Source organism: Marmota flaviventris, chromosome 4, assembly GCF_047511675.1.
Source record: "Marmota flaviventris isolate mMarFla1 chromosome 4, mMarFla1.hap1, whole genome shotgun sequence".
Taxonomy (NCBI): domain Eukaryota; kingdom Metazoa; phylum Chordata; class Mammalia; order Rodentia; family Sciuridae; genus Marmota; species Marmota flaviventris.
This window is the reverse complement of record NC_092501.1, coordinates 132,001,085-132,028,337: the sequence shown is the minus strand read 5'-3', so window position 1 is coordinate 132,028,337 and position 27,253 is coordinate 132,001,085. Positions and strand designations below refer to the sequence as shown.

Genomic DNA, 27,253 nt, shown 5'->3' with positions numbered 1-27,253 from the left:
GTTAAGCGGCTGCCTTGGCCGCCCTGGGTAGCAGAGAGGGCGGCGGAGCCTGAGCAGGACGTAGCCACGCCAACGCGGCGGTGAGCGCAGCCCGCCCGGAGGAGGGAGCGGGGCGCGGGCGGGCCCCGGCCCGGGCGACGTGACCTTTCCGGGCGGCGGGTGACGGCGCACACGTGCCGCGGGCCTCGCGCGCTGTCCCGGGACTGGCCGGCTGCGGCTCATTCGAGCTTCTCCTGCTCCTGGGCCTCCTTTCCGCAGGGCCCACCTGGAAAACGGTGTCCTCGCCTGCCCCCAGGTCGAGTCATCTGGCCTCGGGGCGCTCGCCGCCCGTGCTCGGGCGCTGGGAGCTCCGGGGCGCTGATGAATGGGAGGCTGGCAGGTTCCCCGGAGTGGCTGCGGGGCTGGGACAGCATTCGGACCCGGGAGAGAAAGCTGGAAATGGACCCCCTAGTCTGCGTCTTGCTCGATTCCCTAGTGGCGCGCGGGGTTTGCATCCCAGCGCCTTGTGCCCGGTTTGGGGGCTGGGGTGGCGGGTGGGCCGGTGGCCTCCAGCGTCAGCCTGAAACTGGAATCCTGTGGCAGTTCACCTTCCTTAATGGAAAATGTGGCCTTATCCATCCTCCCGTCCGAGAAATTAATTTCCCCAAGAACCAGAAAGAAGTACGGCCAGCGCCGCGGTTTCTGTCTGCCAAGTCATAGTTTGAAAGAGGGGATTCAGTTTTTCTATCCCAAGTGGTACAACAAGCTCATCAATTTTGATGCATAATGATCAGTCTTGCCTCCTCCGAGTTTTGTCCTCTCCAAGCCATAGCCACGTATAACCTGAATTAATTGTGCACATCTTCTGAGTTCATCTGTTAGTACTTACCATTATTTTCTATAATTCTACAAGCAGTTATTTGTAGGATTTAATGTGTTTAAATTTGACTTACCTACAGGAGTTGAGTTCACACTGACAAAATAGTATTAACTGCTGTGCTTTTCTTTACTTCTAAGTAAGGAAAGAATTGTCCACACAGAGACAAACGTCTTGAGGTGTATCTGAGAGGCCACCTTGGATGTGCTCTGTGCCTCTGCCTCCCAGTTGCTTGTTTCTTCTTTGAAATATAAGGCTGAGGTGTTTCGGGGGCTTTTTGTTTGTTTTGTGTTGTTGTTTTGGCCAGATTGGACTACTTTAGAATGGGAATTGGTTTGTAGGTATAGTCCTGAAAGACAAGCCTTTTTAAGTTGAATCATGTCTGTGTCACTGACTAGTTCTGTGACCCTGAAGATGACCTTGCCTTCCTTTGGTCTCATTTTTCCTTGTGGAAGATGAGGAGAATGATAATCTTTTCTAAGTAAAAGTTGGAGAGCCACCACTTTATTATCCTAGTAATGGTCTGTCTCTCCAAGCCTACCAGTAACCATGAAGCACATCTTGTACTTCAACCTTGAATGCTTTATTAACTATTGCGTTTTTATTGCTGGTTAATTTTTTTTTTTTTTTAATAAAGGAAGCTTCTTGGAGTTTGGTCATTGGCAAAATGCTTCAAGTGGTTTAAAAACTTCTTTGTGGTTACCATTATTTTCTGTTGACATTGATCCAGTGTACCGACCTGCTCCTCAATGTGATGAGGAATGAAATTTGTTCTCTGCTATTCATGAATATGTCACGTAGTTTTAAAACCATACAGAATTGGTTATTTTAGTCTTCTATGTTAAGTAGCTGCCTCTTTAAATTTCCTGGTTAATATTTATTAAGTCCATATCTCAGCAATAGTTGATTTTTATCCAAAGATAGAATAGACTGCAGTTTCTTCAAATACTATAGGCTCCAATCCAAATATAGTAAATCAAGATTTCATGGAGAGAGGCCTGGTAATTTGAACATTTAACAAGTATTTCCAGGTAGATTTTTTTATCAAGCAAATTTGGGATTCAGTGGCCCAGATACTGCATTTCAAAGTGTGTTTGTTGGGCAGGCATTATCAGCCTTACCTGGGAACTAGTTGTGACCACAGACTCTCTGGTTCCACCTAAAGCCTACTGAGTCAGCATCTGTATTTTTAACAAGACCCTAGGTGAATTGTGTGCACAATAACTTCGAGAAGTGCTGGAGAGGAGGTAGGTTATAAGTACGCAGTTGGTTCTCTATGCTGGGCTTTGTTTTGAGAACTTGTGATCCATGTTCATGTCATCCCCATGTGACTATCTGTGATTGACTTTTATATATATATATGTATATAATATATAAAAGTTGGTCACAATACCTTCATTTATTTAGTTTTATTTATTTATTTATGGTGCTGAGGATTGAACCCAGGGCTTCCACGTGCTAGGCAAGTGCTCTACCGCTGAGTCACAACCCCAGCCCCTCACTGTATTTTTAATATTCACCTTGTACAGGTAAGGACCTCTAGCTTTAGGGGTATAACGGGCCACCTTGCCAGAGGAGGCATCGACACTCAGGGACATGGAACTCCACAGAGCTAACCTCTGCTACCTGGGTGTTCTTTTCCAGGCCTCCTTTTAGGCACCCAGCAGCACAGAACCTTCTTCTGAACCCAAAAGTAGTGGGCAATGAATCACTCAGCTTCATTGTCTATCTTGAATCTCCCTCCTTAGGAGTCTGAGCATGGGGGATTGCAGGCATGGTGGTGCATGTCTATAATCCCAGTGACCCTGGAGAATGAGATGGGAGGATTGCAAGTTTGAGGACAGTCTCAGAAATTTAGTGAAATCCTGTCTCAAGAATTTTTAAAAAGGGCTGGGGGATGTAGCTTAATGGTAGAGGGCCCCAGGGTTCAATCCCTAGTTCTGCAAAATTCAAATAAGAACCATGGGGGTCTACAAAATCCAGGCTAATGGTGAACTCTTGCCTCTTCCCAGGGATATGCAGTACCTATCATAAGCTCCTAAGAGTTGCCTTCCACGTAGCCCAGCAGCACCATGAAATCCAATCCTGCCATCCAAGCTGCCATTGACCTCACAGCAGGGGCTGCAGGTAATCCCAGTAAAAAAACCAATGTTCTGTTTCCTCAAGTACCTTCTCTGCAAGATCAAGTGAAATTGGTATAAAATATTCCCTTTGTCATCCTAGAAATAATATGCTTAGCCTCAGAGTGAATTTATTAAATGGAAGTATAATATTTTTCAGAACGTGGCAGACAGTAGAGTAATATTCTTTATATTAAAACTTTGAATCAGGAAGAAAGGTAGGAATGTCCCCAATATATTGCTAGAAAACAGCTCAGAGATGAAATCACTTACCCACTGTCACACAGCTAGGATATATAAGTGACATTGGACTCTGTCTCAAGTTTGGAGTCTTCAAATCTTTTGTAGTACAAAAATAATACCATGTCATCTTTCCGGGAAATGCCATGTGCTGTTACTGGTGCTGGGAAAGGAAAGAGGGCACCCTTTAGAAACGAGACTGATATTCCACTGGTTCTTAAAGCCATGGGAGGAAAGGAGAGGTAATAAGATTTGTTGGGGCTGGTCATATAAGGTGTGCCCATGGGCAGACTGGAACCTGCCAGGGTCCATCTGCAGGCCAGTCTTTAGGATAATCACCTTCAAGATGCAGGCACAGCAGATAGCTCAGCCTGAGGCAAATGGTGAAATTGGGTTTACACAGTGATCATTTAGTTTTCCAGAATCCTGTGTTACCTTCGGGTTAGAAGAGCACTGGAATGCTTGTGTTTCCCAAGTGTCCCACTGATTCTCATAATGCTTACAGTTCCCCGGACTGGGGAGGCCAGAGGGGTAAGTTGCCCAATGCTCTGTTATCCACTGGGATTTCCCAGGTCAGCAGATAGGCTATGTACAGGGGCTGCCACTTCTCTCCCTGTCCTTAGTCCAACTGTAAAAAAAAAAAAAAAAAACAATCCTTTTCCAGAAAGGAACTAAATATTTTTTCAGGAGCCAAAGGTCGGTCAAAGTAGGCTAATGAGTAAGTCTGGACATGGTCTCACAGACACTGATAAGGTGCCTGGGGCAAGGGCACCTCTATGAGGTTAGAGACCATAAGGTGTGTTCCAGTTGACTAGCAGGCCTGGAAGCTGGCTGAGCTCTGCCACAGTGATCTCTTTCCCACTGTGTGCTTTTGGGTCAGTCTTTCATGCTTGGGGGAGGAGAGCTGCAGTTCCCTGCACCCCCGGGTACTGGCCTTTCTCCTCTTCCCCGCACCACTGGAAGACACTGAGAATGTGCAACCATCTGTGGCCTCTGATCTCAAACCATCATAAGAACACTCTGGGTACAGTTCTTGTCTTACTGACAAGAACCACATATTTTATTTTATTATTTTATCACATAAGAGATTCTTAACTTTTGGCATTTTATGTCCTTCAGTCAGTATACAGAAGATCTAAGATCCATTGTGGTAGAATTTAAAAGCTTACTTTTTTCTGTTTATATGCATTCAGGTATTTGGGTCAGTTTTTATGTAATTTATGTTTGGATCCTGGTATAGAAATCATTTGTTGATGAAAGTGTTTTGTAAAAATTACAATATTAACATACATTGGGCCCTTAGATATACTGACACTAAATGGTCCTGCTGACTCTGGGTAGGCATTTCTCCCTTTGCTTAGCAACATAGGATCACCCCTCCCTGATGCAGAGCTGCCATGTTTTGCAACTTCCAAGGGCAACATACTCGTTTGCAGGGGCTCTGAGGGCCAGAGACTGGGCAGAGGAGGTACCCATTAGTGACATAAGAACCTGCATTCTACTGAGAGACAGTGGGAATGCAAATGGGAAACACTAGTCTCACTTTTTTGAAGGCCCCAAAGCTTCTGAATTATTGATAAAGCTTGATGGCCCTTTAGAGATCATTGGCTCTAAGGTCACTGTTTACCTAGGAAAGAGTCCCAGAGAAGGATGGAGATTTGTTCACGGTTACGCAGATGGATGGTGTGAAGTCTGGGCCAGGACTGCGGCTTCCTGGTTCCTTGTCTAGTGTTGTCTGTTTTAGTGCCGCCTGATGGGTCAGCAGCCCTGGAGAAGGTCAGGGGTGGTGTGCGGTCTTAACCTCCCTGGCTTTCTGGTCAGATAAACTGCTGGGCTTTGGTTTTTTTCTGTCAGGATCAGAGAACCCCTAGTGATTTGTGGCCACAGCCCACCCAAGGAAGTGATTCCTTTGGAAGTGCGGAGCCAGCTATGGTCCTGGGCGATTTGGGCAGAGCATACACGTGTTGTTCTTTGCGTCTCTCCTTTTTCTTTTAAAGCTTCCCCTGCCAGACAGGTTTTCCATCCAGCTCATCTCCTCTAAAGTGCCAAGAAGTTATCATTTCCCTGTCTGCACTTGTTGTAGAAGAGATTCCAGGAATGGATCTAGAGCCTGAGGCAGCTAGGATAGGGGGATTTGAAGAAGATAGTTAGATAATTGGGTAATTGTTGAAATGAGGCAATGTGGATCCCAAAAGTTGAATTGCCTTAAAGGGAAATCTGGATACTTTAAGAGTTAGTAGTTCAACATCTTTAATGTCAAGGCAGCCAGAGCCCTGACAGCTCTGTGGCAGCACACCTTATTAACCAGTGTCATTGGGGAATGAGTACTTTAGATTGTTTGTCCTCTCGAATGCCAAAATGAAAATCCTTTTTTGATAAGAATATCTTAAAAACAATATGCTTCCTTGCCTTTTACTGCTGTTTGTTGAGGGGTGTGAAGTATACCTGCCTATCTTCCCTGTGAGCTGTTCCTTCCCCTGACTGTCCCACCCTGATAGATTTGCCTTCGTGCCTTATGCTTTGCTGCCTGTGTGTCCTGCCTCACAGTCTAAATGACCTGTGGCTAAATGTTGACCACTACCCAGTAAGAATGTCTGTCCTCAAAATGAGGTGCACAGCCAGCTGTGACACCCCTGAAAAATACAGAGGCTGTTTTCAGGGAGAAAAGCCTGATCATATGTCTGACTTCTACACAAGTGAAGAAGTATTTGTTCCCTGTAATAATTCCTGGCTTTCTTGACTTGATAGGTCTCTGAGAACCTGCCAGGTGTGGGTCTGAGCAGCTGGTGCTGGCATTCTGAATAGTCATCACTTATGGGAAGGGGTACGCAGGACTTGGGATGTGGGGTATATTACAGGTAAAGTTAGCTCAAATCCCAGGGATTCACAGGAGGGAATTAGCATTTGAATATTAGCCATCCACCCTCTCCTTGGAAAGGTCATAGATACACAGCAAATACATATTGTAACCTGTGATGTCTGCTCCCTCCAGGCTGATTGATAAAATAGGAAAACTCAGCATATGAAGAATGGAGGAACTTTGGTTAGGGCAAAGGGAAGGGTGGGGATGGGAAGAGGCAGGGGGTAGGAAAGATGGTGGAATGAGATGGACATCATTACCCTAGGTTCATGTATGAAGACACTACTTGGTGTACAACCAGAGAAATGAAAAATTATGCTCCATTTGTGTACTATGAATCAAAATGCATTCTGCTGTCATATATAACAAATTAGAACAAATAAATAAATTAATTAAAAAATATAAATCGGGGCTGGGGTTGTGGCTCAACGGTAGATTGCCCACCTAGCACATGCAGGGCCCTAGGTTCACTCCTCAGCACCACATAAAAATGAATAAATAAAATAAAGGTGTGTGTCTAACTACAACTAAAAAATAAACATTAAAAATATATAAACAATAAAGTGCTGTGGAGTGATATCAGCCAAAAAAAAAAAAAAAAATAGGGAAACTCTCCAGTTAAAGTATTAACATGCTGAATTAAAGGTTTAATGTGCTGGGAGCTGAGGCAGGAAGATTTTAAGTTTGAGGCTGCCCTCAGAAACATGGCAAGGTCCTTTCTCAAAAAAAAAGGGTGGGGGGCACTGGAGATGGAGCTCAGTGGTAGAGCTCCACTGGGTTCTTCATTCCCCTGAACTGTAATAACAACAGAAAGGCTTTATGCAGTTCATCTGAATCTAGGTTATCTAAAGCATGTACTCTCTTAAAAATTCTGACAGTTTCATCATCTTTTGGAATAATTATATTGCTTGGATGTACTTGGATCTTATTGTGGTCTAGCCCAGCAGTGCCTAGTAGAGAATAATTCTAAATAAATTATAATAAATCAAATTGAATTCTATTCCACAAATTCAGAACTGAGGATAATTTGGCAAGACAGAGTGCACAGGTATCATTATTCCCTAGAAGAAGTGAATGGTAGTGATAGGACCACAGCAATTGTGCTTTTCTTGTTGCTTAATAGACCAAGCCGTGTCTGTCTCACGGCAACTGCTGTATGTTAACCACTTGTGTAGCGAGTGCTGTGCTAAGCTGTCTCCTCCATTTTGGTTCAACCTCCTGCTAACCCTGTGGTGCGGGCATGGAGTAGGGGCATCTCAGAGGTCGCATCCCCTGTCTGGGACCTCACAACAATAAATAGTCCTTCTCAGTGGCCCCTCCCCATCTCTACTTTCCACAGTTTGGGTGGAATAACTGTATAATGTCAAGATTATGAAATCACAGTTTTTAAATATTTTATGTGACCTTCTTTTTTCAGTTTTTTTTTAGTTTTTTATTGTTGGTTGTTCAAAACATTACAAATTTCTTGACATATCATATTCCACACTTTGATTCAAGTGGGTTATGAACTCCCACCTTCACCCCATACACAGATTGCAGAATCACATCAGTTACACATCCATTGATTTACATATTGCCATACTAGTGTCTGTTGTGCTCCGCTGCCTTTCCCATCCTCCACTATCCTCCCTCCCCACCTCTCCCCTCCCCTCCCCTCCTCTCTCTCTACCCCCTCCACTGTACTTTTTTCAGTTTTGATGAAGGTCTAGCAGCCTCATTATTTGGTTGTGACATTTCCTAATATAAACAGGGGCATCTGAGATGTGAGACCTCTCAGGACAGAAAGGGTGGTAAATGTTAATAACTGGCAGTTGCCACAACACTAACCCCAGCCCAGGTTCTGAAGATATCATAGGGAAGTTACAGTTCATTCCTTTCCTTATGTATAGGATTCTTATTGAAGCTATCAAATGCAATTTTGGCCTTGAGTATCTGATATTCTTACAATATGAAAACGGATAAGTATAGGACTTATGCTAAGCACAGGTTAACTTCAATTCGTTTATGCCAAGTAAAGGTAAATTAAGGTCTACTATCTAGCTAAATACAAATGATTAATTTGTAGAGTTAAAATTCAAGCAGTTTTCCCTGGGATGAAATATTGTGCTCTGGAGGGATTAATTAGCCAGGCTCCTTGTTTTCTTCATGTGATGCCTGGTGCCCTGTTATTTTCCCATACTCATCAGACCGTGCAGTGGGGCAGTAGGCAAAGACGAGTGATTCTCTGAATTCTGTCTCTCTCACGGCAACTGCTGTGTGTTAACCACTTGTGTAGCAAGTGCTGTGCTAAGCTGTCTCCTCCATTGTGGTTCAACCTCCTGCTAACCCTGTGGTGCGGGCATGGAGTAGGGGCGGGCATGGAGTAGGGGCGGGCATCTCAGAGGTCGCATCCCCTGTCCGGGACCTTACAACAAAGCCAGGCTCCAGCTCCTTCCCTCTGATCCCATTGCCAAGGCACCTAAACACATGCACACCTTTGCAGCCTGGGGCTGGGGTGTGGAACATACATATCTGCCCTGTGAGTAGACCCCTTCAGGGTAGGATTTGGGTGCCGGACATAGTAGGGACTTGCTCTGAGTTGATTACTGGACTCTGCTAGAAGGTTTGGGGAGGATAAGAAGTCAGAAGGAACAGAGGTAACGCCTGGTGTAGGACAGCCGGCCTTCATTTCCATGGGTAGCTGAGAAAACCACAGACTCGTGCTAGAGAACACTTGTGTCCTGGTTCCAGGGGGCACAGCATGTGTACTGACTGGGCAGCCCTTTGACACAATGAAGGTGAAGATGCAGACATTCCCGGACCTGTACCGAGGCCTCACAGATTGCTGCCTGAAGACCTACTCCCAGGTGGGCTTCCGCGGCTTCTACAAGGGCACCAGCCCGGCTTTGATCGCCAACATCGCGGAGAACTCGGTGCTCTTCATGTGCTACGGCTTCTGCCAGCAGGTGGTGCGGAGAGCAGTTGGGTTGGACAGACAGGCAAAGCTGAGGTGAGTCAGGACACTGATGCCTTGTTCTTCTTCTTCTTCTTCTTTTTTTTTTTAACAAGAACAACAACAAACAAACACAAAAACATTGTTGTATCGCCCTGGCGTCTGAGTCTCCTCAGGGGGATGCTTTTTAGATGGACAGAAGTGCTGGACTCAAACCGTACATACAGGTTGGGACCCCAGGGTTAGGTCGTGCTTCATCAGCAAAAGGCAACATGTTGCGAGAGGTTGCCTGAGCCATGTGGGTTTGAGGAGAAATGTGGAACTTCAGGGAGGGTCAAAAACACCTGAGAAAATGCAGATGAGCCCCACCTTTCTTTGGCTGAGTCTTCCCCAAACATCAGATCTTGGCTTGGGCTTGGTCGTCCTTGGGGTGTTTATTACGCAGAGATCAAACAGTTCAGGAGATACTGGGATGTTTAGCTAGCCCTCCTTTGAATGCTGATCTATTTAAAATGATGGTTATTAGCTTCGTGGTTGCAGAAGGCAGTCTTGGTGGTGGTGTTGGTGGGACTAGAAGCCCTATTGCAGGGGCAGTGCCCACCTGACTAAAGAAGTTCCTTGTGCACAAAAATACCTCAAGGGCTCAAATGTGCCCTTTTACAGGCAGGAGTTCTGTCACGATAGAGGGAGCTTGTGCTTTCAGGGCTAGAGACTGGATGAAATGACTCCAGGAGATGGCATAGGGCAGAGCTCTGGTCCTTTAACCCTCCAGCACAGAGGGCAGGAAGGAAAGAGGAAGTAGACGGAGCAGGTGGCAAACCAGGAGAGGACAGCACCCCACAGTGGAGAACCAACAAAAATAAAACAGTGTATGTAGCTTCCTCCCCACAGAGGGAGGGGCTTCTACTTAAGGAGACCTGGGGTTCTGTTTGCCTCAGCCCCCTTAGTAAAGGATGACACAGGAGAGAAGCCAGGGAATCAGTGAGTACCTGTGTGGGTGCTGGTGGCAGGACTTGGCTTCCTCTGAGCAGAGCAAGCCCTTCTGGCCACAGAGATAATGACTTCTGCCTTCTTAGGTAAGCAAAGCCATTAAGGGATCAGGCCTTAATGTCCCTTCCCTTCCTCTTCTCTCAGCCTGTGAACAGTGAAGACTGGGAGGAGCATCATGCTTTTCTGATGGAGAAGCTTGGATACCTTAGAGCTGCATTTCCATGCAGTTTCTAGAAGCTCAAGTCAGTGTCCCTGAGAAAGGGTTGGGAGACGCTTCTTTGTGTCTCTTGCGTGGAGAAGCACTCTGAGCACATGGATTTCATGCAGTATGGTAGCATTTAGTTGGTTGAAGTCACCTAGAAGTTCTTCCTCAAGCCTTGTCTTCTGAGCCTCTCTCAGCCCAGTTTCGGCCCAGTCTTCTTTCTGGTAGATCACAGTTGGGGTTGTGGAATGTTTTATAGGGGTCACATCTAGAGAGAGGATTTATCAAAGAGTGGTGAAAAGGAAAGAACTGCTAGTGAGAGCCCGTTGTGAATTTTTGCAATCACATCGTCAATATTTGTCTTTTCTCGGTTTGAACATGACCTGGAGTGGTGTTCTTCTTTGACCTTTGGCTGGATGGGGTCTTACACAGCAAGAGTGTTCAGGTCATGTTTTTTGTTGAAGAGATGACAGCTGATTCTTACAAAACCCCATCCTGTGCCTGTTGCCCTTTCAATTCCATTTTATACATTTATAGTACACTTAGAACCTGCAGCCCATGTGCTTCATTTTGTGCCCTGGTAGATGAGAGTGTTTATTAGAAAGCCAAAGTCCACTGCAAATCTGATCGGGCCTTGTCCTTGTACTAAATAAGGTGGTTGGTGTTGGCTCAGATGTCTCAGCCATCTCCACACCTGAGGTTAAACCAACTTCCACTTTTATTGACTGCCACCTTTGTTCCAGCAAACTTGGCAAACTCTAGTTAATGATCCTGGACGATTGCCTGTCAGCACGTTGACAGAAAGTCCCTGCGTGAGGCCAATTATGGATCTGTAGGCTGGTTAAAAGATGGCAGAATCCATTTTAAGCTTTGTTTTTCAACAAATGAACTAAGGAGTGACGTGAGGGAGAAGTGAACTGAACAGCCTGGGTCAGTTTGTATACACCAGAAGATTGTGTGTAGGACATTTGTGTACCTGGATGGCTCTGCTGTGTTCATGGTCTTGGTGTAATTCTCCAAGATCAAAAGGAACCAGTACTGCAGTACTGCAGGCAGTGTCTTCCTCCTGAAAGAAAGCAAGCCCACACCAAGCCAGATTTTGAGACCTGGATACCTCCACTTGCATCTGCCAGTGGCATAGAGGCTAGACCACCCACTAGGGACAAGTCTAGAGGGGCCTCAGTTTTATATTAATGTTTAATTCTGATGGAACAGTAGGATCATTGAATGTGGTAGGTCCCCTTGGAGATATTTTTACCCTCTGTGAGGGTGGTTGGTCTTAGCTATCCAGTGACCCCAGGAGGCCAGTATTTACTGGGGAGTTAGGGAACCAACCAGTTTTTTCCTGCCTGGTCAAAGACTGTACCACAAATACCGGCAGTGCTCCTACAAAACACTGTATTGGGGCTACAAGGGCGCTTCTTTTCTGACCCCTGTGAATTTCTGAGAATAGTGCTCAGACTTTCCCCTTATTCTTGAACTCTTCCTGGATTCTAGTTTTAAGATCCTACTGGTAACTTAGGGACCTAGTGGTCCTAAGCCCATATGAAAGGAAGTAAATTCTGTTTGTGTTTATTGCTTTCTCGTCTAGTTTGTTGTTTTCACCTAAAACCATTGAGTGTGCAGACTTCACCCACCTCTGAGGCCCATTGTCCCCTCCTCTTGGCCTGTGTTGCTGAGGTTGTGTTTATTCCATTTTCAGTTCCTATAACAGAATACCTGAGAACAAGTAATGGATAAAGAAAAGAAGTTTAGCTCACAGTTCTGGAAGTTCAAGAGCATGGGGCTGGCATCTGCTTGGTTCTGATGGGGTTTTCTAGCTATATCACAGCACGGCAGATCACATCATGGTGGGAGTATGTGTAAGAGGGACAGATTTCATGGTGTTACAGTAGGATAGAGAAATTCCCAAGTGAGGCTTATTTTGTTGATAACAATAGTTTGTTCTTGTGGAAACTAACTGGAGTCCTGTAAGAACTACATTGATCCCTTCCAAGGGTGGCAGTGCCCCTAAGAACCTAACTGCCTTCTACTAGCCCCACCTCTTATAGGTTTCACCACCTCATTAGGGAGCAAGATTCTAGCACATGAACCCATGGGGACACATTCAGACCAAAGCAGGAGGCTGGCAGCTGACTAGGAAATCTTTTTGAAATGCAGGGACTTTTCATTATAAATTTGTACTGGGTTTTCATCTGTGGTAGTTCATTACATGACCAATTGTTCCAGGATGGATTATAAGCATGAAGGGAAGACCTTAGAACTTAATCTTTTTAAGGCTTTCTGGCAAATGTACTATAGTTGTGCATGTTTTGAGTGGGGGACCTATGGGTCATTTTTCCTCCTCTCCTTCAGGTGTTTTTGCTTTATTTTGTATGTCACCCTGTGCCTTAGCGTGGTCTACTATAACAAAATGCCATAGTCTGAGTTGCCTAAATAACAAACATTTCCCCTAGTTCTAGAGACTGCAAGGTCCAAGATCAAGGTCCCAGCAAATTCAGTGTCTGGTGAGGGCTCACTTCCTGCTTCATAGTACTTTCACACTGTGTTCTGACATGGCAGAGAGAGCAAGCTCTCTGGTCCCTTCTTCTTCTTCTTTTTTTTTTGGTACTAGGAGTTGAACCCAGGGGTGCTTAACTGCTGAGCCACATCTTCAGCCCTTTTTTAATTTAGACACAGGGTCTCGCTAAGTTGCTTAGGGCCCCGCTAAATTGCTGAGGCTGACTTGGAACTTGCCATCCTCCTGCCTCAGCCTCCTGAGCCACTGGGATTACAGGTGTGTGACACTGCGCTAGGCTCTGGTCCCTTCTTGTTAGGGCACTAATGCCATGATGAGGGCCTCACTCTCATGACCTCTCTAATTGCCTCTTAAGGACCCTCTTCAAATATCATCACATTGAGGCGTAGGGCTTCAACACAAGTATTCAGCCCATATTCAGTACCTAATGAAAACAGCATGGATGTGGCAGTCAGGCAGACCTGGGTGTGATTCCTGCCACTTTGTAGCTGTGTGACTTTGGACACATTATGGATCATTTCTAAGTACCATTTCCCTAGATAGGAATTAGGGTATTGCTGTCACCTCACAGGACATGGGATCCCTTGCTGCAACAGCATGTGCCGATCCCACTTTAATCCCCATGTTCCCGTTCCTTGAGGTGGAAGCTGAAGGAATGAGTAAGCTGACAGAGGTGGCTTCTGTGCTGTGTGCTTTCAGTGATCTGCAGAACGCAGCTGCTGGGTCCTTCGCCTCTGCCTTTGCCGCGCTGGTGCTTTGCCCCACGGAGCTCGTGAAATGCCGGCTACAGACCATGTATGAAATGGAGACGTCAGGAAAGATAGCCAGGAGCCAGAAGTAAGTACTGTTTGGACACAAACGATAGATCTCTGTTGCCTTGATATAGTAAGTGTTTTTTTTTTTTTCATTTTATATTGTATTAAAATTTAGTAGATACGGAAACAGATTTATCTACTCCAAAATATTATTTCTAGAACACTTTCCCCTACCAGTCAAGGATTATTTTCTGCAAGGATTTTCTGTGATGGTTGTACTGACTCTGAACCCCATAGGACATCTTAGGCAGATATTTAATACCCCAGAAATGGAGAAGCCTGGAAGTTATTCCCCTTTGTCCTCTTGGGTGTGTATAAGGAATGACCCTCAACCATATTGGGTTTTTTCAAATGCATCTGAGAGCTGATCCCTCCTAAGTGCTGATTTGGATTCTGAGATGGATATTCAGTGCCCATTCCCAGGTTTCATGCGTTGTTCAGGTTGATCACACCAGATCCTAGTGGTGACTTCTTTGCTCTCTTCCTGCCCTCCCCTGTCCTTCATATATATATCTACAAAGGGTCCAAGTTTTGAAAACATTCACAAAACCCTCTGTAAGCACAGAACTCTTCTGTGATCAAATCGCGCTCCAACTCATCTTACAAGATTCTCACTACCCTGTGAGAATGTATATGTCATTCAAGATAACTTACTTGAATTGAAAAGCAATTTATTATCCTTATTAATCACAAAACTTGGCTATTGCATCCTAACATCTGGCTGACCAAAGTTCTGGTTGAAGATGTTGAAGTGGTGAATTCCAAGCCTGTGAATTTGCTGGGAAAACTGGTAGACAAATCAGCCATTTTTAGTTAGCAGTTTCCTCTCAGCAAGAATGAGGTTTGTAATAGTGCCCTGTTTTCTGCATCCTTGAGATTCATTTCATCCAACCTGAATCTATTATTTATTGCCAAGAAGTTCCAAAGTATAAGCCTTGAAAATTTTTTCTTGAACTAGAACATACACATAGTATTGTAAATACATAAATCATAAGTGTTCAATGCTATACACAGTCACAAAATGAATGGGCCTTTGTAACCAGTCCCTGGATTAAGAAATAGAACACAAATAGCACCCAGAAAGTGGTCCTCATATGCCTTAGAAGTAGTTTTAGGTAATTTAAAGATAGCTACGGTTATAACTAAAGGATTTAAGACTGGTAGACACCTTGCAAGAAAAGAATATTTGAGATGTAGCAGGTGCTAAACAAAGCAAGTATAGTAACTTGGGGTAGGGCATGGTTTGGATGCAAGTGGTGTTGTGTGTTGGATTAATGTGTCACATTCTCATGGAATGGGAGCAGCACTGCAGGAAGGGCCTGGCTTATGGGGAATGCCCGACAGAGCCTTCTGAAGCTCTGAGGGAAGATCATCACCCTGAGAACTTCAGAGTGATGTGTCCTTGGGGTTTGATCCTTGAGCTCCTCAAGCCAAGTCCCTTGCTCTCTAGAAAAAGGAAGGAGAAGATTCTCTAAGTCACACAGAGTATGACTTTTTCCCGAGGATAAAACCTGCTATGGTGCAACCCATCATGAAGAGGAGTCTGTGGACCAGAAGTGTCCTGGCCTCTCCAGAAGTAGGACTCTGGTCTGCTTAAAAGGAGTTCCCTGTACCTCTGCTGCTCTCAAGAATCAATTCTGGATGCTTTTTGCATCACAGGGGCTATAGCTCAGCTCTTAGAATTTCTTTCATCTTGCCTTCAAGTAACCATTTACTCCTTGGCATTAAAACAAAACAATGTGTAAATGCTTGAACAAATTCTCCTAAAAAATAGCATAAATATTGAAGAGATATGGATCAAAGGAGGTAAGGGACTGATCAAAGACAATACCATTTTATTCTTGTTGAGTTTGGAGGACTCCTAATTATAATTTAGGTTTCACTTATTTACTTCTGAAAATATAGGTAGTAGCTTTCTTATATATATATTTTTGATAATGTGACTTCTAAAAATTTTGGCATTCATTTTAATAAATTATGCTTAACCATAACAACTTAATGAACCTGATAATAACAGTCTGCTTCTCTGAGATGCTTCTGAGATTCTTTATTCCATAGGAGGATACCTTTTATTTTCAGAATTCTTGATTCTACTTTACAAAATCAGCTGCTTCCTTCCTTGTTCTTGATTAGTTCTGTTAATTGGGTATGAATGTCCTTGTTCTCCCATCCTTCCTGCTGGCAGTAACTGTCACTCACTGTTCCCTCCCAGTACAGTTTGGTCTGTTGTGAAGACTATACTTAGAAAGGATGGCCCTTTGGGCTTCTACCATGGACTCTCAAGCACTTTACTTCGAGAAGTACCGGGCTATTTCTTCTTCTTCGGTGGCTATGAGCTGAGCCGGTCGTTTTTTGCATCAGGGAGATCAAAAGATGAATTAGGTAAACGTGTTTGCATTAACAGCATTTGGGTACGTGGAGGCTGCTCCCTGGTGGTGTGGTTTCCGGGGATTATCTGCTCAATGCACCTCCATTTGGGGAACCCATCTGGCACTAGAAGTTTCTGGGTGCTGAAAAGTAACATGGCAGCAGATGATAGCCCATGCCCTTTCCCCAGGTTTGGTAATTTCCTCAAGACAGGGGCTGAAGCAGAAGCAGCACATCTCAAACTGCTTTACTGGAATAACATTCATTAATTGTTCTGGATCCATTTTAGGGGGTGAAGAAATGTGGAGGTTATTTTTCCCATGGGGAAATCACTTATTTTCACTGGTTTCTGGAAGTATCATATGGCTGTTCTTGAGATCAAATACCATTTGCTGTTTTTCTTCTCTAGGCCCTGTGCCTTTGATGTTAAGTGGTGGAATTGGTGGAATTTGCCTGTGGCTTGCTGTATACCCAGTGGATTGTATAAAATCCAGAATTCAAGTTCTTTCCATGTCTGGAAAACAGGCAGGATTTATCGGAACCTTTCTAGGTGTTGTGAAAAATGAAGGTGAGCCTGGTGTGGTGGCACATGCATGTGATCCCAGTGACTGGAGAGGCTCAGGCAGGAAGGTTGCAAGCTCAAGGCCAGTCCCAGCAATTTAGTGAGACTCTGTATCAAATTGGGGATGTAGCTCAGTAGTTAAGTGCCCCCCTGGGTTCAGTCCCTAGTATCAAAAAAAAAAAAAAAAAAAAAAAAAAAAAACACACAGAAAGGTGAGTCAACTAGTTTCAGAAACAGAGTAGGTGTGTATATAGAGTGATCACTCGCTTCAATACTGTCTTGCTGAGGTTTGATCAGATGTTTAATTGCTGTCTTCTCCCTGCCTCTTATCCTTTTTCTAGCACTGTATATTAATCCACATTTGTAGCTTTCTGTTTCCAGACTCCTTTCTTTAGCTTATTTTCATTATTCTCAAGAATGTTCACAATTCTTTTTCCTAATCCCTTGGGCAGGTACCTGTCAGGATTCTTTGTCTAAATAGCTTGGAGGGAATTTTTAAGATGTGGACTTTGTCCAAGGGGGCGAATGCTCTGAAGTTAGCACCACCTGCTTTATATAATACAGATATTACAGAAGATAATCTCTAACACGACCACTAAGGGCTTGAAAAGAATGTCCAGCATCCTTAATGCTAAGACTTCTGGAATCAGAAATGGACTGAGCAACTTCTGAAGGTGATTTACTATCAATTTTTAGAGTTATGTAGGAGAATAAAGATTAATAATGCTTGTATAAAGCCAGCTTTATGCAACCTATTTGTAAAGACCTGTTTTTCTAGTATCCACTGTACATCTTCAAACTTGGGTTATGAACTTCTGTTTTGATTTTTAAAAGGGAAAGAGTAGTAACACAGACAAATTTAATTCATATCCCAAATAGAGTACAGACATCTTGTATATTACTCATACTTACCTTCCTGAAAATTTGCATGACACTTTATAATAATTTTACAAAGTACACATGCTTCCTTTATGTAATTCAGTCTTCATAAACATGCTGGGCAGTGCTAATACTAGAAATAGGTCTCTTATCTCAGTGTTGGTGCTCTAGATGCCATCTTTGGCCCCAGAGTTGCTTCTGTCTGCCCATCTTAGGATCAGCTCTGCCCTCTGTCTTCTAGGCATTAATCAGGTATTGAATTGGTTTATGTTACCTCAGCAACAGTCAGCTTTGCAAGAGACTTGATCCTTATCTAGTTTCTGTTAGTCTATATAGGAAAACCTGGATGTAAGTCCTCCTACTACTTGTGGGGTTTTAATGCTATTGTTTGGATTTGTGAGTTCAAGTGTGCCTATTCTATGCAGCTGCATGGAGTATTCCCAAGGGGGAATTGTCACAATCTTTGATTGCCCTTTTGTCTTCTAGGAATAACAGCCTTATATTCTGGACTGAAACCTACTATGATTCGTGCATTCCCTGCCAACGGGGCACTATTTTTGGCCTATGAATACAGCAGGAAGTTGATGATGAGCCAGCTGGAAACATATTGAAGTGTCCTGGTGGGCCTGGATCTAGGCACAGGTGTTTGAGGACTCCTGTTCATCTCAGGGTTTCACGGAGTATGAGAACAACGTGGAATTATTTTGAATTCTTGGGAATTTTGTTTTTGTGTTCCCTTCTTCTACCCTACGTCTTAAACTTTATGGAAAGATGTATATCTTACATCATATATTTTCTCCCCAATTGTGTTGTTCTTACCCTTGATAGAATATGCAGGGTGGCAGATGGCCCAATGAACCTAATTTGAAAGGCTGAATATAGTTTTATTAGGGCATTATTACTTCATGAATCCGTATATGTGCATTTTGGATAGTTATATATTAAGAGAAATTGGTTTCATGTTTAATTTAAAATATCAGAAAACCCAGAGGTGACAGTTTTTCACTGAATGGTTATAAATGATTGCTTAAACCATTCTAGTTGTCGGGTCTCTAAAGTCTGCTGAACCTGTGTACTGAGGTTCAAGTTTTCACATAGTACCTGAAAACTAAAATATCCATCTTGATTTTTAATAGACTATACCTGCATACTGGTGTGGTTTCCACATTCTTACTCAAGCTTCAGAGTAGGTATCTTGGATTTTCCCAAGAAGCTTTACTCTTAAAATAGTGCCATTCATTTTCTAGGTGGGCTCATATTCCACACTTGACTGTGTTGCTGGGTGTATCCCTAGAAGATCAGGCCTTTGGGAAGCAGTAGTGGCCTTCACCAACTTTCCTTTTTCTCCTTTCCCAAAGAGCTTTCCCTGTGCTGGGCTGTAGATGAAGGAAAGGGCCCGGAGATGGGCTCTGCTGGGCTGTGCTGTTTGATGATGGCTGACAGCAGCTCTTAATTCTGTCTCTGGGTCCTGGCCTGGGTAGAATTATGGGTGTTCTATTGGCCCAGATTCGGGGCTGTTGATCCACTTTGTACCACGTTGTCCTCTCTGCCCCACCAGTCAGAAAGCCTTCTAGGGAACAGAGAGTGCCAAAGTCAAAAGAAGCCTTTGCTCCCTGTTTGGTGATCAAGTTAATGTGTTCATGGGCGAAGCCCTGTTCTCTCAGAACTGGAAGGAGCTTAGTGCTTAGATTTCACAGTGAATGATGGCAGGACTGACCCATCCTGAAGTTTACCTCAGAATCCACAACTGCTTGCCATGCTTTTTCAGTGTTTGAGCCTTTTGTATTTGGGGCTGGCAGTTTAAATTTTAATGAGTATAGATGGGGTGTGAATTTACAAAGAAGTGTAACATAAGAAAAGCACTTTTATCAAACTAGGTGGTATTGTAATATAGGGTCCAACCAGAACAAAGCCCACAGTTCATCTGCTCTCCATAGATTTGGAATGGGCAGCTGTGATCTAACAGGGTCATTCTTGTCACCACTAAAGTCAGCCTTATCATTCTGTGCTACTCCAAGACCAGCAGGGCCACTCTCAGTAAGAAGGGTTCTTAGACAGCCTATAGAGCAAAAGTCAGGCAGGCTACAATTTTAACGAGTCTTACCTGGTGTGTCTGTCCTTGTGGGCAGAATGTAAATGCTGGGCAACACCTCCTGTTTCCTTCAGCTTTCTGCTCTCAGCCAAGCCTGTGGCAACTCTTAGCCATGGTGTCAGGAGAACAGGGTCAGGGAATCAAGGTGCTACCAAATGGGCAGGGTGGAGAGCCAGGGACATTTGGGGTGCGGATGCTTGTCATGCCTGATGTGCTACAGAGCTAGAGCTGGTCCTCCATTGGCTTTTTCTTTATGAAAAAAACCATTTTTTTCTACTTTTCTCTCTATACTAAATGCTCAGTAGCTGCTGAATGGCACTTCATCTGAACAGGCATGAACTGAAGCAAACAGAACATGGGACTGGCTTCTAATCAGAGTACTGCTTTACAGTCCACAGCCTCCTTCCTCAGTGCCCAGGAGCTAGTCCATGTTAGCTCATTTGGCAGTAGATCTTCTCATGGGTTGTCCATTCAAGTTTAACTAAACATCTTCCATAGAAATAGTGTGCAGCAAGTGGAAGTGAGGAATGGAAACCTAAGTCTGGAGAATTTATTTTTCTTTCTATTTGTTTAATTTGTGATTCAATATTTGGGTACAGTGTGTACCATTTCAGATCTGTACTCCAGACAAAAATATAATAACTTGAAACACTGTGTTAAAGAAATTTGAGTGTTCTGTCATTAAATTATTTACCTAATGTGAGTTGATGATGTTTCATTTAAGTACTTTATGTCTATGCTGAGAATCAACAGTTAGGATTGTTAAGGAGTTACGTATAGTAATGTTACATATAGTAATATTTCCAGGTGATGGTTTTATTGTAGCAGGCATTTTTTGTCTGCAGGATTTTAGATGCAAAGTAATTTTACTGTAGGATAGTTGACAAAAACATATGGAGCCTGTACCCGCTGCAGTTAATGGCCCTCTAGAATTCACTCTCTCCCTTTTGCAGCCTCCATTTTTTTTTAATTGGTTGTTCAAAACATTACAAAACTCTTGACATATCATTTTTCATACATTCGATTCAAGTGGGTTATGAACTCCCATTTTTACCCCAAATACAGATTGCAGAATCACATCAATTACACATCTACATTTTTACATAATGCCATATTAGTAACTGTTGTATTCTGCTGCCTTTCCTGTCCTCTACTATCCCCCCTCCCCTCCCCTCCCATCTTCGCTCTCTACCCCATCTGTTGTAATTTAATTCTTTCTCTTGTTTTTTTTCCCCTTCCCCCTCAAATTCTCTTATATGTAATTTTGTATATCAATGAGGGTCTCCTTCCATTTCCATGCAATTTCCCTTTTCTCTCCCTTTCCCTCCCACCTCATGTCTCTGTTTAAAGTTGATCTTTTCCTCTTGCTCTTCCTCCCTGCTCTGTTCTTAGTTGTTCTCATTATATCAAAGAAGACATTTGGCATTTGTTTTTTAGGGATTGGCTAGCTTCACTTAGCATAATCTGCTCTAATGCCATCCATTTCCCTGCAAATTCCATGATTTTGTCATTTTTTAGTGCTGCGTAATACTCCATTGTGTATAAATGCCACATTTTTTTTTTTTTATCCATTCATCTATTGAAGGGCATCTGAGTTGGTTCCACAGTCTAGCTATTGTGAATTGTGCTGCTATGAACATTGTTGTTGCAGCCTCCATTTTTAAAAACAGTTAAATTTCTTGCTAGTAAGTTTTGGATAATTCTATTCCAAGTTAGTAAAATTTACTTAAGAAAATCAGTGTCATTCTAATACATTTCTTAGGTTCTTTGAAGAATGATTCACTTTGAGTTCTAAGAAAGCGGTACCCCAAGAGGCCTAACAAGTTTTCTTTATATGAGCAAAACCAGAATTATGTGGCAATGCATAACTGCCAAAAATTTTGATGAGTCCTGGAGGATTAGGTTATAGTTCAAACAGCAAGGTTCTTAAAATTTTGTTTTCTTCCCTCATTGCCAGAATTAGAGAAAGGCTTCACCGAACTAGCTCCCCCTACCCTGCCTCCCCACTGCCCCTTTGCCTAAATCTACTAACAATCTATCTTCTGAATTATTGCTGCTAGAATTTAAAATGAAATATTATGCAACCTATTCTGCCATAACCATGCTTCTGTAACTCAAATTACAGGGAATGATGTCAGCAATAACATGCAAGGAACTTGAAAACATGCTTTGTCGTTTTTTCCTTCACAAGAAGCCAGATTAGGGGGAGAAATGGAAAAGGTCTATAGTTGGACTACAGCATTGGCTATTGGAAACCTTGTTTTGGGACACTTAGGGGAGAAACAGGGCAGCCAGGCCACCCAGCAGCTTTGCAGCCTTTTGGCTTGTCCAAGTTGCACTCTTTTGTGCTTGCTATAGAGTTCAGAGCTTTATTCCCATCCGTGTCACTTTGGCATTCACAGCCCTTCCTTTTTTGTGTGTGTGTTGGAGGGGGGGGGGGTACTAGGGATTGAACTCTGGGGCACTTGACCACTGAGCCATATCCCCAGCCCTATTTTGTATTTTATTTAGAAACAGGGTCTCACTGAGTTGCTTAGAGACTTGCCATTGCTGCGGCTGGCTTTGAACTTGCGATCTCCTGCCTCAGCCTCCTGAGCCACTGGGATTACAGGCGTGTGCCACTGCGCCCAGTTTCATAGCCCTTCTTGTTATATTTCCATGAAAAAAAGAAAAAAAAAAAAAACACTATCATAGATTCCACACTTCTGAGTTGCTGCCCCAGGTAATCCAACTGGTTTGTGTGCTTATTACAACAAAGTTGTTTAGTTGGAGTGGACTGCTCCAAACCCCAACTCTTCTATTTTCACAAACTTTTTTACTGTGTGCTTTTTGTAGAGTCTTTCAAGAATGAGTTATATAGCCATGCCCTGCATAATGACATGTCAGTGAGGGACCACATATTCATTGGTGGTCCCATAAGATATTGCTTAGTGACACTGTGGGGGTTGGCTTAGTTTATGCAAGCACACTATAATGTTGCACAGTGCTGGAATTGCCAAATGATGCTGTCCTTAGAACATTCCTTGTTAAGCCATGCATGATTCTACTGTGTTTTAGCAGAGACACTGGCTTTATTAATTGCTACCTTTTATTTCCTGATGAATTCAACTTGGTCTAGATTGTTGAGAACCTTGCCAATAAAAAAAAAAATTCAAATAGGGTAATTTCGATAAAGTCAAAATAGGACTATTTCAAAGATAATCATAGCCTCAGGATACAGTGCAAAGGAAGGTGCTTAGCGTAAAATAACAGCCTCAAAGAGAGAATGATCCCTGTGGACACAGGTCTAACCAGTGTGTGTAGCTAAAAGGTGATTTTCCAGAGTTCCCCCAGCTTTGGTGAAGTTGGTTGTGAGCAGAGGTGGTAGGTTTTAAAATAAATCTGGATTACTCAATATTTCTTTTGACTTCGCTTATGATGTTACTCAAAGCAGAAGTTACTGAGGGTTTTTTATCCTTTGTGTTTACCAAGGCCCTCTCACTCTCCGTGTGTGTGTGTGTGTGTGTGTGTGTGTGTGTGTGTAATTAAAGGGAGCCTGTCCCATAAGCTATCTGTGCAGGGCTTGGAACAAGGAAGAGAATTGTGTTTGAGGTGAGGGGCTGGTGCTTGAAACATCTCTCTCAGTTCAAAACTCTGTTGTCAACTTTTTTTTATGTTTATAGATAGTTTGTGAATCAAATAGAGGCACAAAATAGGAATAGTTTTCTAATAAATATGAAATCGTAAATATAAAATCAGAGAACAAATAATTGTCCAAAAATGTATAAGTATGTGGATACTGGTGGGATCAATTTTAAAGAGCTCAGTTATTCTGATGTGAAGGGTCTGTTATTTCAAAGTTCCTCAAAATGATACCTAATGTTCCTGTGTACTGTGTCCTGAATTCATCTAAGTACAAGATAGAAACTTGCAAGTATATTCCTTCAAAAAAGAAATCACCATTGACATTTTACCTGTATTTAATAGATTTCTTAGTAACATGTATATACATATCTGTATATATACACATACACATACCAGCAAGGACATAGGTTTAGAAGAAAAAATACACAAAAAAATGTATTAGAGATTGGAAAGAAGATGATTCAGTCTGAGAAGGGGAACTGTATTTAATCAGATACCAGATATAGCATTAATTTTGGGTTGTTTCATCAAAATACACTTCTACTGCAAAATCTGGACGGTAAATTTTCCATGTTTTTGGTTTATGGGGATTGTCCAATTGATTTCTTGTTAGAGTAAGCCTAAGGATAGAATAAAAATCATTACATTTTATTTTAGGGCTAACAGAAAAGCCATGCAGTTAGTAGGGTACTTCTGTTGGCACTTTAGAAAAGACTTGCCATGTTTAGAACCTCTGCCCTTTTTTGTGTATGTTGGTTGGCTCCTTCCACCTCCCTGTTAAGGGACCAAATACCTTAATCTTCAGTAACAATATGTTACTGATTCTTTTAACATTGTCTCTCATGGAATTAATGACATCTAAGTTTAATAAAATATCTAAATTTCTGTAAGTGACATAAATCAGGCAGATACTAGATATGTAACAAAACCCAGTAATAAAATATTGTCTCTTAAATGATGAAGTTGGTGTTTTTGGCTAAAGAATAGTTTTATAGCTATTTTTTTTTAAAAAAAAACTTTACCAGGCAGTATATAAAAACAAATGTGATAGCTCTCTGTAGAAACTTATAATAAAGTGAGAATAAAAGTGATTTAATGTGTTAGTTCTTTAATAATATAAATATGGCAGTTTGAAAACTGTATCCTTTAGCAAGAACCACTTTTGAGGAACAACGGGAAATGAGATTAAAATCAACTCTCTCTATTGGAGGGACTTTACTCATGTTAGGAGTCAAAGTTCATTGTTGGCATATACCCAGGAAAAATATTTGTAAAAATATTCCTTCAGGGGGCTGGGGTTGTAGCTCAGCGGTAGAGCGCTCACCTAGCATGTGAGAGGCCCTGGGTTCGGTCCTCAGCACCACATAAAAATAAATAAATAAAATAAAAGCATTGTAAGCATTGTGTCCAACTACACCTAAAAAAATATTTTAAAAAATATTCCTTCAGATCCAAAGTCCACTCTCTCAAGATCTAAATGTGTGTATCACAAGTGCATAGACCACACATTCCATTTACTCTTGTCTTATTAGACTTAAGGCGTTATTATATCCAGTTCAGATTTGAAGAAAGAGTAGGATTGGATAAAATAACAATTCATATCACTTACAATCACAACCACTTCTCCAATTATAACCTGAATGAGTTTAGTAGTTATTTTTCCTTTTGTATTGGATAATTTGGTACTACCTAAAATCTTATGTTTTTTTTTTTTTTTTTTCTCATCACCACAGGAAATACTGCTTAAAATGGAGAACTTCTAGACTCAGGAGTAAGTTTCAGATGTGGTACAAATTTCATTGGAATAATAATCTTCAAATCCAATTAATAAATTAAAAAAACTGTTTCCCAATTTAGATATTAGAAGCTCATGTTTAAATGAGAGCAGGTATAGCCACTTGCCTAGCATGCAACTGTGTTCAATTCCCAGCAAAAAAAAAAAGGAGGGGGGGGGGAGAGACTTATTTTAGCCATCTTATGTAATACTTAAAGGTGTTTTATAACTTCTCTAGATAGAAATTGCCAATCAGATTTTAAACTAGCTCCCTTGATTACTTATTTATTTTGAGTATTGGGGATTAAACCCAGGGGTTCTTTACCACAGTTCTTTTCAATTTTTATTTTGAGATAGGGTTTTGCTAAATTGCTGAGGCTGGCCTGGAGCTTGGACTCCTCTTGCCTCAGCTTCCCAAGTCACTGAAATTACAGGCATGCATCATCAATTGGCTTACTTAATTACACTTTAGCATAGAATTTGTGATCAGCCATTAACACTGAGTGCCTGCTATGTTCAGTGTACTGGATGCACATTAACCTTCACAGGAGGAGTCCATAACCACACTCAAGATCCAAGTGTAACACATTTTAACTTGGAGTCATGTAGCACAAAACTTAAGGCTAATGCAACTGTGAATCTCAAGAACAGCTGTGTTTTTTAAATAACCACATTCAACTGAACAAGGCAATGAAGAATTCTGACTTGAATGATTCAAGAATTTTTTTGAATCTGTAAATTAAATTTAAAACAGTGGCAAACACTTGCCATTACACCTTATACAACACATTGAAACTTAAGTTGTTTTGACTGGATTACATTATATTCCTACCTGTTATTTTTTATAAAAGATGTGTGAAACCAGAAAAAAAAACAACAGTTGTCATAGTATTTAGGAAGATCCTAAAAAGACATAGTTAAAGAAAAGAAAGTTATTTTCATAATAAAATTAATACCCCAAACTAATGTTTCTGAAGGGATTAAAATTCCTTCCTTTATATATTTATCAAATAAAGTAGCAATTAAGTATACAGCACTCTACAATCTAAGACAATACACTTAAGATATAAAGAAGGAGGCTTAAAAGAATGCTGTTGCTTTCTCTGTTTTTATCAAACATTTTGAGGAATGTATTTTTTTAAGTGTTGAAAATGTATTATCTTTATTTTGTTGGTATTTTGAATGAAAACATAAGGGTCCAAAATAGTGCAGTGAAATAAAATAGGTAAATTGAACTTCATTAAAATTTAAAACCTTTATGCATTAAAGGGCTCCATCAGCAGGGTGAAAATATAAGCCACAGAATGAAAGGAATATTTTCAAATCACATATCTGATGAAGGTCTCAAATCCAGAATATATAACTAATTATGAAATCAACAAAAAAGATAATCCAGAGAATATATCCAAATAGCCAGCAAGTGCATTAACTGATTCTTAGTCACAATGTCAATAAGGTAACACTTCACACCACTAATATCACTGATTGAAAAAAAAAAAAAAGCAAAAATAGAGTATTGGTGAGGATGCAGATAATTGGAGTCCCTCATATATTCCTGGTGGGACTGTAAAATGCTGCAAGCCACTGTGGAAAACAGTTCGACAGTTCCTCAATAAGTTAAATGTAGAATTACTATATAATAGCAATTCCCTTCTAGAAAAATGTATTTTTGATAGATATTTATAAATTTGCACACTGGTCTTTTAAACTGGATTAGATGGTGCTAAACAGAATCTACCAAGGACCATGCCTATTTATATGCAAACATGACATAATGAATTCTTAAAATATTTTGCCTTGGCATCATTTTAAATGTCAGACTTTCTCATATGAGAAGCCGGGCTCCATTATTATTGACAGTTTCCAGTTCTCTGCTTACTCCCAGTTCCTCAATGTAATCAATTCAGATATCTGTCTTACATAGCTACCTCCTGGTGACCACCTTCCTATGGGACAGCTAGACACAATGCACTTAACTTGCCCCACTGACCCCCATACTCCAGGGGACCTGTGCAGATATGCCACAGAGATTACTTCTCAGTCACAGTGTGTGACTTCTTGGACCTTATACTTGTTTGCTTTAAGCCCACTCCAATTAGAAAAACTACAAGGAAAAACTATACTCTGGACCCCAATAAAGTCTTTGATCCTCAGGTCTCTTTTTCTCTCTATTGCTCCTCTCTGCTGGTTGAGCAAACATGTCCTTGGCTCCCACCTTCCCTTTGGCACTGTAAGGTGTGCTTCACTCTTCTCTCTGGGATCTGTAAGTAATAAAAAACTGCTTCTGTTACTTCATGTATTTTGTTGTGTGGACTTCTCTGTTTTATTTTACCAACACAACTGAATCTAACCCTCTCCTCAGGGCTGTCTTAGGGAGTGGCCAATAAACTGGACATGTCAGACATGAATCCTGGGGGTGCTT

At 41.9% G+C, this 27,253-nt stretch overlaps 2 protein-coding genes across 10 annotated transcripts in view; one reads left to right on the top strand and one right to left on the bottom strand.

Moving 5' to 3' along the window:
* The first annotated feature begins 16 nt into the window (after positions 1 to 16).
* Slc25a15 (solute carrier family 25 member 15) lies at positions 17 to 20,805 on the top strand. 9 transcript variants are annotated; one of them, XM_071611527.1, is made up of 8 exons: positions 139 to 295; positions 2,054 to 2,103; positions 2,869 to 2,983; positions 8,807 to 9,065; positions 13,418 to 13,555; positions 15,746 to 15,915; positions 16,310 to 16,468; positions 17,828 to 20,805. In XM_071611527.1, the coding sequence occupies exons 3-8, from the start codon at positions 2,929 to 2,931 to the stop codon at positions 17,950 to 17,952; spliced, it is 906 nt and encodes a 301-aa protein (XP_071467628.1). In that variant the 5' UTR covers positions 139 to 295; positions 2,054 to 2,103; positions 2,869 to 2,928; the 3' UTR covers positions 17,953 to 20,805. The 9 variants fall into 9 exon arrangements, 8 of the variants coding, with proteins under 8 accessions (XP_071467630.1, XP_071467628.1, XP_071467631.1 ...); XM_071611529.1 differs by lacking the exons at positions 139 to 295; positions 2,054 to 2,103 and adding an exon at positions 17 to 80; XM_071611530.1 differs by lacking the exon at positions 2,054 to 2,103.
* A 2,760-nt stretch (positions 20,806 to 23,565) lies between these two features.
* Positions 23,566 to 27,253, bottom strand: part of LOC114087489 (phosphatidylinositol 3,4,5-trisphosphate 3-phosphatase TPTE2-like) — a 46,170-nt gene continuing 42,482 nt past the window's right edge. The window contains exons 15-16 of the mRNA XM_034635998.2: positions 25,664 to 25,734; positions 23,566 to 23,677 (exon numbers count right to left, since the gene is read on the bottom strand). Of these exons, the coding sequence (XP_034491889.1) occupies positions 23,566 to 23,677; positions 25,664 to 25,734 (183 nt within the window). The remainder of the gene's footprint in view (positions 23,678 to 25,663; positions 25,735 to 27,253) is intronic.

Coding starts and splice junctions, on each gene's coding strand:
- Slc25a15 (XM_071611529.1), top strand. CDS start 2,929: ATGAAATCCAATCCTGCCATCCAAGCTGCCATTGACCTCACAGCAGGG. Junction 9,066..13,417: donor GACAGACAGGCAAAGCTGAG/GTGAGTCAGGAC, acceptor GTGTGCTTTCAG/TGATCTGCAGAACGCAGCTG. Junction 15,916..16,309: donor GAGATCAAAAGATGAATTAG/GTAAACGTGTTT, acceptor TTTCTTCTCTAG/GCCCTGTGCCTTTGATGTTA.